A 16820-nucleotide genomic window follows, 5' to 3' on the forward strand; every position below is an offset into this window, starting at 1 on the left:
AGTACATGTAGTTTTTTTATCATTAGGAAATAATTTCCTCATAAAGTTTGAGTCATTAGAAAAACTACTTTGAATGGACACATCTCTGTGAAATGTTTAAACACAAAAACACAAAAATCATCAGTCGTGCTCTGACATTCTTCTCTTTTTGTTGGACCCTAATTTGAGCATGACTCTTTCCTCTTTACACAGACTTTTACATAGAGGCAGGATTGAGCTTTTATCCTGTCTGTGTATGTATATACTGTTTTTTAAAACTGAAACTCTTCCCTGCATGTGCCGTTTCATCCTCCCACTAGGATGAGCCGAGTACACTGCAGCTGCTGAAGAAACACTTGGTCCTGGAACAGACCATCGAGGACTATGCTGAGACCATCGGCCTGCTGTCACAGCAGTGTCGACAGCTGCTGGAGATGGGACATCCTGACTGGTGAGCATGTAAACATGCACACACACACACACACACACACACACACACACACACACACACACAGATAAAACCCACATGATCTAACACAGATTTCTTACCACAAAATAAATTACAGGAATGCTTGTATTTTCCACATCATAACCACAATAGAAAGTACTTAATTTTTCAGTTTTCAGTTCATCTTTCTGCGTATGTTTGACCTGTGAGGACAAATATCAAGATTGACCAAAGATGAAAGAAATGTGATGATATCTTTGGTTGTGGTTCCAAAACAGTGGTTCTACGTCACACGGTGACCGAGGTTCATAGATGGCCGTATGCTGTATGTATGCTAAAAAAAATTGTTTGCAAAGTTGGCTTCTGCTTCCAAGCCAGGACCAGGTCTACATTCTCCTCCTCCTCCTTGGATTTTTTTTCCATACACATAAAAACTACTGTTGCAAGGGCTCGGTTCGTACTTAGCTAAATAAATAGCAGTGCAGATGGATGACCCACGCCAACAACCTTTTATTCCCATCTGCTGACTTGTGCCATAGCCTACGATTCAGGTGTTATCATTGTGCAGTCTGCATACATCAACCCTGATGCCATACCGAAGTTTATTAGATCCATGTCGCATAGTGTGGCCTACAGAAACTTGATTGCTGAAGTTTCACAGCCTGTAGTGGCTTAAGAGAAGCAACAGGGTTACTAATGAAACATACAATAAATGAAATATGAGAAAACCAAACACCAACATTTGCAATTCAGAGCCCCATTTACTTAGTATTGGTCAGGGGTTGTTTGGTGTTTTAATAATACACACACAAACTAGAATTATCACCGTCAAGTTGCAGTTAATTAGCATGTGAATTCTTGAGTCATGGTCAAAAACGTGTTTTGTGAGGTCACAGCGGCCTTGAGCTTTGACCTTTAACCACCAAAATCTAATCAGTTCATCTCTTAGTCCCAGTGAATGTTTGTACCAAATTTTAAGAAATTCTGTGAAGGCTGAGGTATTCCATTCATAAGGCCAAAAACATGTTTTGTAAGGTCACAGTGACCTTGAACTTTGACCATGGGCGTTTTACTTTCAAATTTGGTTCACTTAGGATGAACTGATTAGATTGTGGTGGTCAGAGGTCAAACGTCACTGTGACCTCACAAAACACATTTTTGGCCATGACTTATGAATTCATACACTAATTATAACAATTTAACATAATGTCTAACAGGATAAAATGAAGTGATGACATTTTATATCCAAGAGGTCAAAGGTCAACCTCACTGTGACGTCCTAATTTTGTGCAAAAAAAACTTCTGGCTATTATTCAACTCTGTAACTCAGGACGGGGAGGTTGTGACCATATTTCCTGTAACTTGACGGTTGATGGAGACATACAACCACGAGGCAGTCATTCTAGTTTTTGTACTTGACCTGACACACTTTCTCTTCTCTCTTCGACAGTGAGCAAATCAGCAAGCGTCAGTCACAGATCGACCGTCTGTACGTGTCTCTGAAGGACCTGGTGGAGGAGAGGAAGAGCCGTCTGGAGCAGCAGTACTGGCTCTACCAGCTCAACAGAGAGGTGGATGAGCTGGAGCAGTGGATTGCTCAGAGGGAGGTGGTTGCCAGCTCGCCCGAACTGGGTCAAGACTATGAGCATGTCACAGTAAGTATGTCGTCAGATGGTGTCTGTGGATGAATAATAGATTTAAAAAAACATTTTTATAAGTCACATACTGAAACAACACTGGTCTCTTTTGATTGTTTATTAAGTCAATTAATCATTCATTAACAGCAGCTTATAAATCTGCTCTGTGAATGAGTGACTAATTCGAAAGCATCTGGAGAATAATAGATGTGCAATTACAAACAATATAAAACATGAAATTTCAACATATTTTATTCTGATCTTTTTATATTTCAATTCCTTTCTTACCTCCACCCCTGCTGCACCTCCAGGTCCTGCAGGAGAAGTTCACAGAATTTGCTTCAGAGACGGGCAGTGTGGGACAGGAACGAGTGACAGCTGTCAACCAGATGGTGGACGAGCTCATCGACTATGGCCACTCGGAGGCTGCCACCATTGCCGAATGGAAGGATGGGGTGAACGAGGCCTGGGCCGACCTACTGGAGCTCATGGAGACCAGAGCACAGATGCTTGCCGCCTCACACCAGCTGCACAAGTTCTTCTCCGACTGCAGAGAGGTAAGGTGCCTGAGGAACAAAGCTGACGTGGAATGATACAGTGAAATGCAAGAAGAAACAAGAACACAATAAGCTGTGTCCCAATTCAGGGGCCACATCCTTCAAAGGACACGGTCTACGAAGGTGTGGTCCTTTGCAGATTTCCACTTTGCATCACCAGCTGTGCCCGTCCTTATTGTTGCAGCGCAAAGTGCAGCTCGTCACCGAGCAACTGTGATAACCCATTACTTTTTCACAAAATTTTGAGGTTTTAAGGCCTTTGACCGTTAGCTGTTGAACTGAGCTGAAACCCAATACTTACATTTAAAAGTGTAATCCTCAGGCTCTGTTGGTGTTGTTTGCTGTCATATTATTTTCATTACCAGCATACATTGAATCTTGGGATAGGTTGGGCGATGAAAAGAAGGATGCATTTGAAGGAGTATTCAAAATGGGACAGCCTAGCTGAGACGCAATCAGTCTTAAGATGCAGCCTCTGAAGGATGCGGTCCCTGAATTGGGAAACATTTTTTAGAAGGAACAGTTTCATTTCAACAGATTTTGTCCATGCATCTTCATTGCATATTTAAAGTTTAAGTGTTTTTGGTGAGAATAGAGAATGTAAATGAAATGAAATGAAATAAGAACAGAAGGTATTCTATTGTAAGCAGAAAATTAGTATCATTGATTTTTTTGTTTTTGTTTTTTCTGAGCTGTTTAGAGCGACACACTGTCAACAGACATGTATTTTGGAGTTCATTTTTACGGTTTTGAAAAGATTAGATGAATCAATTTGGCTTCATGTGTGCCTGAAAGATGCTTGTGAAAGATGCTTGTGTACCTGTATACATGGAGCACTACTGCACGGCTTTATGTTTTTTTTTCAGGTCCTGACTCAGATTGAGGACAAACATCGAAGACTGCCAGAAGTTCGGGCTCGGCAGGGCAGCACTGCCAATACCAGCACCCTACAGAGACTGCTGCACAGCTTCGAACAGGACATACAGTTGCTGGTCACGCAGGTACAGACACAAGCGCATGAACAGACAGCATGTAAAATTACCTGCTGCAATAGGAGGGAGGGAAGAATCACAAAGACTTCCCTCAGTGATAATCACTGTAGGATTTTTTTTAATGCTAATATTGATTGCTTTCACATTTACTTATCCAGCGGCTCTTGTTTAGCATGCATGCTCTCTTTAGCACACCATGCCTCACATGCATAGAGACATGAGGTGGAGGTGATCATTTTGAATCAGTAAAATAACAATAATGATTACTACTACTATTTATATTATTTTCATGTGTCTTCATACACAAAAGCCTCAATTTACATGGACTAAATTGTTGTCCCAGTACAATATCCGTTATTGTACTCTATTTTGTTATATTGTGTTCTACTTTACAGTGTAGTGTTATACGTACGATAGAAACTTTGATGTGATTCATTTGTTATCATTATGTTAAATTGGAAATAAAAGTTGAATTGGAAATAAATTGACAGTAAAAAATCTCTGGTTATTTGTGAATCTGAATCTTCATGGAAAAACTGCCTTCTTACTCTGCATTTAATTTTGCTTTGTCTAGTCTGTCATGCACCTGGGGAACAGAAACAGTGGTACATTTTATTGAAGAACGATGCAAAATCACAGCTGCTCTGTGTCAACTCAGAGCCTGTACCTCTTGGCCCTGACTAAACACAGCTGTCAGAGCATCTGTGTTTTCTGCGTCATTTGGAAAACAAACTCTTTCTCTTTTCATTTCCTTTTCCGTTTTTTAATATCTGATTCTTAAAGTCTTCTCTCCCCACTCTTCTAGGTGCGTCAGCTACAGGAGAGTGCAGCCCAGCTAAGGACGGTGTATGCCGGCGAGAAGGCCGAAGCCATCGCGTGCCGTGAGCACGAAGTGATGCAGTGCTGGAAAGAGCTGCTAACATCCTGTGAGGAATGTCGCTTGCAAATCACCACCGAGACAGACAAGCTGAGGTTCTTCGGCATGGTCCGAGATCAGATCATGTGGATGGACTCGATCATCTGTCAGATAGGGACAGGAGAGAAGCCCAGGTATTTTCACCACAGCAGCAGGAAACAAAGACTGTGGTTGACTGTGTCAACCTCAGGGTTAAATCAAGCTGGTAGGAGTGTGTACAGTTTTCACAATCTAAAATGACCTGGACGAGCAGAGTTATAGTTTCAGCATAATTACTCTCAGTTTGTGTCAGACTCAGGGGCAAACTTGTTATTACCAGATAGTATACAGTATCAATGCACTGTATATTATCTGGTAATTACCAATGTAGGAGCAAATATCCAGTCATCCTGCGTTTCAGCATCATGTGGCTTTTGAATTTTAGTTAGATAGGAAAATTTCTGATGAGAGAGAAGAAATTCTCACTCAAAAGTAGGACCTAAGTATTTTATATAAAAGTGCCAAAACCTGATTTCAGCGCAGAATAAGTCTCGTTTTTTAATCCAGTGTAATCTGTGATCTGAACCAACAGCAGGGCTTTCTAAAGCAGCTCACACAGCAATATTTACCACATTTTAGCAGTTTCACATCCCTGTTTTCACATCTTAAATTTACAAAAAGAACAGACTTTTTCTTTATTGTAAATACATCTATATCAAACAATTTTTGACTGAACAGAACAATAATCAATGATGTGATAGTTTTCTAATGATCAGCAACTCTATAAAAAACCCAAAATTTGACTAAAGGTTTCCCTGAGCAACATACCAGTCTAAATATGTGTGCAACACATCTGTGTTTCTGTTAACATTGACTATATCATAGATTACATCGGGATGATAAATTTATTTATTCAAAAATGCAGTAGAGACATAACATTCTGGTGTGGTGTGGCTACGCACGCTACAGTGTGGTAGCCAATAGTCTTAAAAACTATGTGTGCTGGTGAGCTAAGTGTCTGTTGGCTATGTGGTTCCTGCAGGGACGTGTCCTCAGTGGAGGTGCTGATGAATTATCACCAGAGTCTGAAGAGCGAAGTGGAGGCTCGCAACAGGAGCACACTGGAGTGTATCGAGATGGGAAAGACCCTGCTGGCTGCTAGAAACCCTGCGGCTGAAGAGGTGAGACGAGGAAATGTGATGATAAGAATAAACTTCAGTTAATGATTTACAAGGGAAACTGATTCACTGCAGCAGCTATCAGTTCAAAAGAATTAAATTAAAACATTGTTTTTATATAGCATCTCCTTTAAAAAGATGTTGATGAGTAGCCACGGCCCCATGAAATGTGAAAAAAAAATGTGTTTTTGAATTAAGCCTTTAGACTTTTGAGGAAGAATTGACGGCCTCGAAAGTACTATTATTTTAAAACCCAGATGTTTCTTATTCAAGCAACAGACTTCTCAGATGCTGTGTCTAAATTCAGGTACCTCTATACTCACACTTGCTATTTTGAGTGCATAAGTGCATACCCAGATAGTGCGCTCAAAATGGTCAAAATATTTAGTGTAAAATGATCAACACTGCTCATCCTCAATGGTTGCCATCTTGTACAAATACAAAAATGTACCTTCCAGGGTGAAAGCGTGTACAATATACACAATGTGAAAACTGCGATAAGGATTTTGAATTTCAAAAGCATTTCCATCTTAAGATAGAGGAATGGATAGAGTACTTAATAATGTAAAATGGACTTATACTTCTATACCAGTTTTCTAGTCTTACTGACCACTCAAAGCGCTTTACACTACTTGCCACATTCACCCATTCACTCACACATTCATACATCACACTCATACGCACAGTCATACACTGATGGAACTGCCATCAGGGGCAACGTGGGGTTCAGTATCTTGCCCAAGGATACTTCGACATGCAGAAGAGGAGCCAGGGATCAAACCACCAATCTTTTTAATTAGTGGACGACCAGCTCTACCTCCTGAGCCACAGCCGCCCCAGTGATCCCAGTGATCCCAGTGATCCCAGTGATCCCAATGATCCCAGGGATCCCAGTGATACAAATGGAAAAACAAAAATAACATAAAACACAAAGATGTAAATAAGAAAATAGAATAATAAAAGCAAGTACTAAAATCAAGTTACCAAAATCTCAACTAGAAACTGAACTAAAACTAAAAACTAGCGCCACATTCTAGATATATACAACAGTACTGCCTGGAAATATTCTGTACATGTACACAGTGCAAGATATTTTAGCACTGATTTTAAGTATGACTTGTGACGTTGTGATTTTGATTCTCAGATCAAGGAGAAGCTGGACAAGGTGGTTGCTAAGCAACTTGAGCTGTCTGAGAAGTGGGACAGGCACTGGGAAGTCCTACAGCAATGTGAGCACACACACACTCACACACAAACCTCAATGCTTTCATAAACATACACAGATGTACGAACACACAGAGACACAACACATATAGATTATAAATACACATGTATTGTTCAAGTGGAGAATGTGAAATCAAAAAATAGAGAATAAAATGTTATTTTTGTTTCTCCTCTCCTCCCCTCAGTGTTGGAGGTTCACCAGTTTGCACAGGACGCCGTGGTGGCGGAGGCTTGGCTGACCGCTCAGGAGCCGTTTATTAGCAGCAGTGAGCTGGGCGCGAGTGTAGATGAGGTCGAACAGCTGATTCGTCGACATGAAGCCTTCCGCAAAGCTGCCGCCACCTGGGAGGAGCGATTCAGCTCACTGCGACGACTCACCACGGTAATATCGTCACCTCATCATCATCATCATCATCATTGTGTAAATACACACATACACAGTCTGACCAGTGTAAGAGAGTTTCTGCTGATTTGTAAGTTCTGAAAACACTATAATCGTAATCTAACAGTTGAGGATTTCCAATATGGAGAAATATGTATATGAATATCATCCATTCATTTCAGGGTCCCGTGTGACTTTGATTTTAAAGCTGGTTCTATTTTCTTTCCACAGGTAGAGAAGTTGAAAGCAGAGCAAAGTAAACTACCCCCAACCCCTCTGCTGGGTCGTAAAGTCTTCCTGGACCCCCAAGACGCCTGTCCCAGTGCATCCACCCTCCCCCGCCTCCCGATATCCCCTGTTATGAGGCAGACCATCTATGAACAGAATGAAGCTAGCTCTCCTCCCTCACCCTCGCCTGCCACCCCTACACCCTCTCCGTCTTCTGTGGTTCGTCGGCTGGGGTCAACAGTTGCCAACTACACCCCTGTAATGAATGGCTCCAGCTACCGCCACACCCTGGAGGCACGGCAGGGCAGCGTGGTGGGTGTGGCTGCAGGACTAGGCCAGCCCGCACCTTCTTCGATTGCATCTATTGCCACGGCAGCCATGCTAGTCTCAGCCAACCAGGTACGAGAAAACGCCAGCACGGTGAGAGACCAGGCAACGAAGGCAATGAGTCACCTGCAGCCAGTGCAGGCAGCAAGGGAAGTGGAGGTGAAATCATCCCCGTATCTAAGGCAACCTAAAATCAAACACATGGATGACGCAGTGACGCCTCTGCTTGTAGCCAGCAGGCTGGAGAAGGTGAGAGAAAGGGGTAGGGAGAGAGAGATGATGATGGGAGAGATAGGGACAGAGAGAGCAGAGGTGGCGGTGATGGCCGAGGTGGTACTCCAGGAGCCGAGAGAGCGTCTGCACAGCGAGCCCACCAGAGGGCCTCGGGGATCCAGGACTGACCCATTGGGCCACGCTGAGCCCCAGGTCCAGACGCACACTTACCACAGGGACCACAGGATAGAACGGCAGCTGTCCAGCGAGCAGCTGATCCAAGCACGCAGGGACGAGCTGCCTCAGGAGGTGTGGAGGGAACAGGCCGAGAGGCGGGAGAGACGGACACTGGAGAGACAAACGTCCAGCGAGCAGGAGGGCCACGGGAGCCACGAGGGCCGGCGGAGGGAGAGGGACCGACACCGGCTGGAAAGACAGGAATCCAGTGAGCATGACACCGGGAAGGAGCACTCAGACAGACGCTCAGGAGGAGGGTGAGACTGTGTTTGTACTGAGGTGTCTTTTAGGTTGAGTTATTTGTCTTGTGTAATGTGTTGTATAGTTAGTAGTTGATTGTGCAAGAAAAAAACATGAAGATGACTTCCAGCGTGACTGTCTCATTTGCTCATTTTTCCACAGAGAAAAGAGATCCACCCTGGCAGAAATTGTAGAGCAGCTGCAAGAAAGAGAAGCAGCACAGGTCTGGGGCTTTATGTTTTATGTATTATGTCATTCTTTCATTCAGTTTTATTTAAATACTCATTTCGAGTTCGAGTTACATTTTTATAGTTCATTTGGGGGAGGTTTTTAACACAAAAAAATGAAAACAAAACAAAACAAAATTTCACCTATCACCACTATTTTCTTAATGTGTTGTTTTGCATCAGTTTTTTCAGGAGATCACTACATCAATCCATGATGAAGTTTACTCTAGTTTTCTCAAAGTTGAAATTGAAACCTACAATAGCTTGAGAAGCTTTCATCTCAGAAAATGAACAGCAGCATCTACTTGCACCACATATTGTACCTCCTAGGATTTCATCTTAAGAGTTAGCTATGTAAACAGAGAATTAGCTATCTAGACAGAGAAAACTGGGTTCTGTAGAGTATATGTAATATGCAGTGTATGTGAATTGGTTAATAAATCTGGTGGATGAGTCAGTCTGCTTCATTGGAGTGACCCCTGCTAACCTGCTAGTGGGTGGGAATCACAGGGAAAACTTATATACATTACGTGATGAAAAAGAAAGAAAAGAACATCAAACACTTAACAGTGATTCTTACTTTTAAACCGTGAACCAAATTTATACTCGCTCTATCACCCCTCCCCTCCCTCAGGCCCGTGGTGAGGTGCCCCGCCTCCCTAATGGGTTACCAGAGAAGTCTTCCCGTCCCGACCGGCCTCGAGCTCGGGACAGACCCAAACCACGGCGCCGACCACGACCCAAAGAACCAGGAGAGACGACGCGGCGGTCGAGGTCCGCTCCGGCTCAGAGCAGCCCAGCAGTGCCCCAGCCGCCAACACACACCGCACACCATGAGGGCTTCCTTTTCCGCAAGCTGGACATCGAGAGTCTGAAGAAAAGCACCAACAGGTGGGTGTTCAGGGTCATAATGATAATCATAACACATGGAGGAGATGATAGGTGACGTAGAGGGTTAGGATGGACACTGGTGTCATGAGTATCAGACATGTGCATGGTCAAATAGTACTTGAAAATAATGTTGACAATTTCATTTGGCGCTTCAGGAAGGTTACAGGTACAGGTCTGACCTGTACCAGATGGGTGGAGTTTACCACAAAAAAGCTATTAAAATATTGTCAAGTAATTCAAGGACTGAAGTCGAAACACACGAAAACAAAGAAACTAAAAAAGTATTTTCAAATACTGTTTGACTTATGTTGGTTGTAGCACATGTCATTGTACTTGCTGTTTCGCATGACATCACAGCACCGTCAATTTATGGATTCCAAAATGATGACAGGTGCATGACTTTAGCATGCTAAGCTAGCAAGCTAACACACTCCGCTGACACATGTTGAACAGATGCATGACTGACACCAGCTCAGATCATGACACATGGTGCCTCACTGGTTGCCTTGGTGTGTGGGTCGACATGATATTGACAATACTCAGCTAAGCTTTGGACATACTGTATGTTTCTATATCTCACATACATTAACATTTACCTGTTTTGATTCAAAGGATCTTATGACATTTGGATATTTGCCCATTTATTCTACAGTGGAATTAAGAGGCATTTTGTCGGTTTCTATCTGCTTCCAAAGAATCTGAACATTGACAAACTAGCAATTATTTTACTGTTTCCTGTAATTGACAGAAATATACAAGTCGCATAATTAAGACCGGTATCTGGTGGAAAGGTTTAGTTGTGAATGAGTAATATATCACTATTTATTGTGATGCTTGTTGCCTGCTCTCAGCACTGTCAGTGAAGGTGCAGTGCCTGACAGTTGATAGTGGTAGATTACAGTTGATGATTTGTATTGAAAAATAATAGGTCCATCTCAATCCATCATGATTATATTTCTGCCTCACTACATTACATACATACATTACCTACCTAACTGACTTTCTACAGTGTTAATTTATGCAGCAGCACTGCAAGTTTCTAAGCTTGTAGTGTTGTCCACATTTAAGCAGTTATATAATGAAGACACATGAGCGTGCAGAAAATGAAATATTACACTATCCCATTGATAGTGGCACCAGGAGACTATGTTATTCTCATATCAGGCTGCAGCTTCTGAATATTTGATGTACAGTATGTCATCTCTGATCATCAGCATCAGTATTTGAAGACAACAGTTACATGAATTCAAACAGCAGCTCACCGCATGTGAAAACGTCATGCATGATGCTGACGATGCCTCCTGATCTAACACGAGCCCAGAGTAAAACACAGCAGAAGTGGTTGGATGCTGTGGGAGTGAAGGTTGATGGTTAAAGCTAGTGATGGCGCACACTGCTTTGTGACCTGTCGCTTAGCCCCTGCGCACACACGTACACACCTGTACGCACACACTACCTGACCTCTACAGATGACTGGCCTGCTTCCTCCGGAGAGACACAGACGGAAACGTCTCTCTGCACTGTCCCTTATTGGCTGAGCTGACCACACACAGCTAAAAGCTCATCCCCTCCCAGCTAAGGATGAGTCCCACGCACGCGTCCACTCAAGGCAATGGATGAATGTCTCGTATGTACATGCCCTGTTATGTACATAGCAAGGTAAAGCATAATCCTGAATGGCTTAAATCTGCACAAGTGTGAATCTCCAAACAGCTCCTCCTTAGACTTATTGTATGCTCTCTTTTTGATTTGAGTTTGATTGGAGGAGAAGATCTGCAGGATAGACCTTTTCCTCCAGTCAATACTGGGGAAGAGAGGTTAGTCTGTGAGGAAAGATTGAGATTCAACCTGTCTCTGTTACATAGCTACATGACGAGACACTGGGTATGTTTATGTGCACATTAATATTCTGGTATTATTCAGGATATCCAAGTTTTCCTTATGAAAATATACGGTGCGTGTGAACGGTGCCTATTCTTTATCAACTTTAGTTGACTCCAATGACCAACTTATTTTGTTTGGTACAAAAGTTCACATTTAAGTTTCACATCACTTTTGGCTTTGAGCTGTCATTGGTCAGTTTCTAATTAAAGGATTCTTTCATCAGTTTGTCAGAAGAGCTGAAACATCTTCTCAAGGTTTTCTGTCCATATTCTAAGATAATGAAAAATATACTACTGTGAAGGATTGTAAAATCTTAACACTTCATTTTAACAAAGATAAAGGTTTTTGTTAGAATAGAACAACTGCTCCTATGAGACGTATGGTGTCTGTACTCTGTGCAGTCACAAACTCTGTCACACTGTGTGAGATGGGTCTCATAAAATCTTGGTTGTAGTCTGTGTCAGGCGTATGATATCCATGGGCATAGATTTGGGTATGAACAGTAGGGATATGTCCCTACCAGTTTTTAACAATCTCAAACAATCTGGCCATTTTCACTCCACCTGCAGCATTGCCAGGTGTGTGTGTTTCCTGCAGAATGTTAGATATTATAATGAATAAACAGGGGCATGGGGTGTACTCGACGCAGATTTAAGTAGCTGCAGCTCGGCAGTAGTAGCAGGAGAGTCGATGATGAACTGTGTAGAGTCTGAAGCGGTGTGTATGTATTTATAGCTTAAATGTTTCAAAAGTCACAGAACTGAAAACATCTTTATTGGACAAAACTAACTTCAGCTCATACCATATATCATAATATCAGAAAGAAATAAAACACGATACAAGTCTGATTTCAGCAAATACATATTCAATAAAATAGAGCAAGTGCATATAAACAACTGTGTATTTTGGCTGTCCAACAAAAAATGTCTCTACCTCTACACCCTTGACGATATCTATTTTGTAGATATCAGTGGTGCGATAAATGCTTGGTGAATCATAGTGCTATGATGTAAGAACAGTCAGACACATGTCATTAACTGATATTTTCATGTTTTGGGTAGTAGCTAAACTATAAATAAGTTTTGCCCATAGAACCACTGCTATGCATCAGAAGACTCAGAAAAAGAGGAGGACAAGAGTGTGAACCCGGCCGTTACCGGGGAAAGGAGCACAACATGGAAGTTCAATTCTGCAAAAGGAATTTAAGATAAATTATTTTTTTTTTAGCAGTGGCAGCTTCCTAGTGAATTCTGTGTCATTTCATGTTGTACTTTTTGTTTGTAGACGTGGGTCAGAGCAGCAGTCACTTTGTGAAAACTTCTGACACCGTCAGAATTTTTTGTCTTTGGTCACAGTACAATCAAGGACCACCATTTTTGACAACCAGACACATTTCTCTCACAACTGTTAACTTCCATCTGGGGCAGCCCAAAATCACACGGTATTAATCGGCCTCTTGACAACGTCTCTGTGGCCAAGGCGGATGGGACATGTTGTTGTTGAATTCTAATGAAAATAATGGTTGACAAAAATGAAACTTTAAGTCCTCTTTCTAGCTCCTTCCAGACCTTTCAACCATTAAGCAGAGGTCAGAAGTAGAGCTAGAGTTATAAACCAGACAGGTTGATATTGGCTTACTGCAGATTCATCAGTATAAGTGTGTATATGTTCCAATAAGTAACAAGAAATAACAGAACAGAAATGCCAATCTAGGTTTGAGCTAGTTTAGAATCATGTCACCTTTATAAAGGTTGTTCACCAGAGAGCACTGAAAAGTTGTTTCAACTCTAAAATACCCCATTCTTTGAAAAAACAAATATAATGGATCTGTATCAAGATTGTTGCTTATCTTATGTGTTTATATTTGAAAAATTACTATTGGCCAAAATATCGTGGTCAGATTTTTTCAACCTCCCACATACGGATATCAGGCTCAAAAATTCATTGGTCAGCCTATTGTTGGAAGTTACAGAAAAGGCTGTGCAGTAAAAGAAAATTTCTGACACTGGTGCCTCCTAGTAGGATCGTCAAAAAAGACACTTTCCCAAAAAACTTCACTCTCTTATTATGATAGTTTTCTGAGACCTAATTTCCCTTTATCTTCTGTTAAATTCAACCAGGGCAGATCACATGCACCGTTGTGTAAGTTGTGTTTCCATTACACAGAGGTATTTGAAATTGGGATATAAAGCTGCACACAGACAGCTTGCTCTGAATAATACCTATACTTGGGTGTCAGTAGTTAACTGGAATGCTGTGTGCATGTAAACACACTCAGAGGGAAAAGATGCATGACCAGACTTTAAACTGTGTTGTTGCCAAAATGCCATTTAACCAAACTCCTCTTTCTTGTTTCTCCTCTCCTCCTCGGTGCTGCTGGCTGCTCCTCTCGTCTCCTCCAAGGTAAGTCATATATGAGCCCCACACACAGACACACAAAGTGTACGTAGCCTCCCTCCCCACCCGTCCATCTCCCTCCTCCTCCGTCCGTCTGTCTGTTTGTGCGTTCGTCTGTGTTTGTTCAGCAGTGTGTTTCCACCTCCCTTCTTGGCGCCGGTTCATCCCGCCTACCTACCTGTCTGCTCTGGTCAGGTGAGTGAGGTGTTAGCTTAGCAAGAGCGACTCTGCAACTCTACCTGACTCCTCGCATCTCCCCCCAACCACACCACCTCCCCACCTTCCCCGTACTCTCCCCTCCACCTTCCCCTCCTCCTCCACTCTCACTCCCCTCGCCCTCCCGGCCTTCCCACACCACAGCAGGTCATGGGTCAACCTGTACTGCGTGCTAAACAAAGGGGAGATGGGTTTCTACAAGGACGCCAAGAACACCACCACGCCCTACAACAACGAGCCGCTGCTCAACCTCTCCCACTGCCACTGCGACGTCACCAACGGCTACAAGAAGAAGAAGAACGTCTTCACGCTCAAGTGAGGAGCTGTTTTCATTCTTCTGTTTACTGTTTTGTTTCTGTACTTTTTAAACATAGGCGTAAATGTGTGCAGGACTGTTAAATGTCTGGTTCTTCTAGAGTGGATGTTGTTTCGCCTTCCTCCTAAGCGGGGGGCAGTAGTTTGGGATGAAGGGTGGACAATCTGACGATCTTATAACGTGGACGATCTTGCTTTGGCAGATGAGCTACTTTTTAGACAAATCATTACAGATCGTGCCATTAAAAGATGCTTTATTTAGATGTTTAAGTTCAATCACTACTAACCAGCTAATTGTTAACTGCTAAACAGCTAGCACGCTAACTGCAGATGGCAATGGCAGTCCTTGATCTGCTCTACAGGTTGGGCAAGCTTGGCATAGCGCCACATGTAGCAGCTCACCTGAGCGGAGCAAGAACCACTGTTACCAGTTTGCAGTCCCAAGACAGTGTAGTTACAATCCATCCGCTGGACGAGAGACCTGCTGCAGCCAGGGAAACATGAAGCAGGAGTCAGGGCAGAGACTGAACTTTCAAATCAAAACACTTACATATAGCACCTCATAAATAAATAACAGCACTGTCCAAACCAATACTCCATGTCAACTAAGCAAAAGGTGATTGGTTGTGACACAATTTGTAAACAAAAGACAACATTGGCCCAGATTTACGTTGGAACACAACTTCTCTTGGAATCAGTTTTCACTTTTTAGGATTTGGTCACATGAACAGTATAAAAGCACAATTTGGGACCAAATTCAGTCTGAATCGAATCTACTTGATCAGTGGATTTGCTCGTGTGGTGCGTTCATGTTTTGTTCAACCCTGGGAATCTTTGACAGATGAATTTACGTGTTCCACCAAAACCAACTTGTCGTAAAGTTTCTCTTCAGACATGTTTTTAAGTATGTAAAAATCCTCTGCTATGATTAATATCTTGTTCAACGTGGTTTTCCCACATAAAAAGTGAAATAAAAAGTAAAACTGGGGCTGGAATCAAATCTACTCTTACCTCCTCATTAATAAATTCTGGATCAGGCCTTGTGCCCCGCCCACCACCGCTGCTTACACTAGGTTGACAGGTGAAACAGTAGTGCGTGTCAAGATGAGCTGTGGCGCTCTAATGAAAGGTGTTACTGAGTTGCATCAAGGGAAATTTAGGGTCAAGTGTTTAGGGAGCTTAGCTCAAAGTCAGGCTATCACGGCCTCTGTTGCTTCGATTTTGACCATTCTTTTTTCAAATGTGTGTCTTGTAAGTTGTCCAACTTGATTTAATTACAGTAATTGCAAACACTATTGGAGCCAGGTCTATCCTAAAAACAAATATTTATACTATATTTAGCACTACACTGTTTTTTCCTCTCCTCTTGTTGCAGAACGAAGGACGGCAGCGAGTTTTTGTTTCATGCTAAAGATGAGGTGAGACGTTTCTGTATTTCTGTTCACATCTCAGAACAATGAAAGGAGTTGTAACATTGGATTTATTTCAATGATCACTCAGACACTAACATATAAATAATAAATAACTAATCAGCTGACATCTGTGATCCCTCGCCTCCCCCCCTCTCCCTCTAGGAGGACCTCAAAGCGTGGGTGAACAACATCACCGCCAGTATTACAGAGCACGAGGAGATTGCCAAATGGGGTCAGCCCCAACCAACTACCTCATCCACCGACGAGGGTACGCGCCGCGACGGCAGCAAGGCGGACAACAGGTCAGAGCGAGGCGGCGAGCGCTCAGACCGGGCCGAGCGAATCGAGAGGGCAGACAAAGAAAGGGAGAAAGAGAGGGAGAAGGAGAAGGAGAGGGAGAGAGGCGAACGGTCGGAGAGGTCGGATCGCGGTGGGAAGTCGGACGCGAAGCGCTCAGAAAAGTCCGGTAAGAAAAAGTGAGCTGGTCGACAGATCGGTCGGGATCGAAGAGTATGAACTCCGGGTGGGAGGCGGGGCTGTAGACTGGTAGTGAACGCCTCCCTCCTTCTCTCCACCTCCAACACTTTCAACTAAGAGGTTGTGTTTGGATGGAAAATGACACACAGGACAGAAGGATTGACCCAGGCTCACTCATAGGACGGACAGGACGAAATTTGGAGCAGGAGACATATTTCTCCCTCTCTCTCTGTCTCTCTCTCCTCTGTGTCTCTGTGAGAACACACAGAGTCACTGACGCCCCCTGGTGGCTGTTTCAGAAAACTGCCAAGGGTGGAGTTTTGTGCTGCTGAACCCCGGGCAGCGTTAACGCGAGAGAGAGACGGGACACGTATCACGTTAACTTGAAGGCTGTTACTGATTGCTGGTAGTGCGATAAAACGTAGCTCATACTGTTCCACATACTGTTTGTTTTTTCTATGAGA

General features: G+C 42.9%; 1 protein-coding gene across 1 annotated transcript in view; it reads left to right on the forward strand.

The window, feature by feature from the left end:
• The window catches only part of sptbn4 (spectrin beta, non-erythrocytic 4), an 87897-nt gene extending 71538 nt beyond the window's left edge, over positions 1-16359 (forward strand). Inside the window, exons 30-43 of the mRNA XM_022738538.1 lie at positions 300-430; positions 1878-2082; positions 2376-2621; positions 3488-3622; positions 4419-4663; positions 5551-5689; positions 6831-6915; positions 7096-7292; positions 7524-8554; positions 8700-8760; positions 9399-9655; positions 14297-14467; positions 15843-15885; positions 16042-16359. Of these exons, the coding sequence (XP_022594259.1) occupies positions 300-430; positions 1878-2082; positions 2376-2621; positions 3488-3622; positions 4419-4663; positions 5551-5689; positions 6831-6915; positions 7096-7292; positions 7524-8554; positions 8700-8760; positions 9399-9655; positions 14297-14467; positions 15843-15885; positions 16042-16359 (3264 nt within the window). The remainder of the gene's footprint in view (positions 1-299; positions 431-1877; positions 2083-2375; positions 2622-3487; positions 3623-4418; positions 4664-5550; positions 5690-6830; positions 6916-7095; positions 7293-7523; positions 8555-8699; positions 8761-9398; positions 9656-14296; positions 14468-15842; positions 15886-16041) is intronic.
• Positions 16360-16820: the final 461 nt, after the last annotated feature.

The sequence above is a fragment of the Seriola dumerili genome, unplaced genomic scaffold, assembly GCF_002260705.1.
Source record: "Seriola dumerili isolate Sdu_G_001 unplaced genomic scaffold, Sdu_1.0 BDQW01000036.1, whole genome shotgun sequence".
Lineage (NCBI taxonomy): Eukaryota > Metazoa > Chordata > Actinopteri > Carangiformes > Carangidae > Seriola > Seriola dumerili.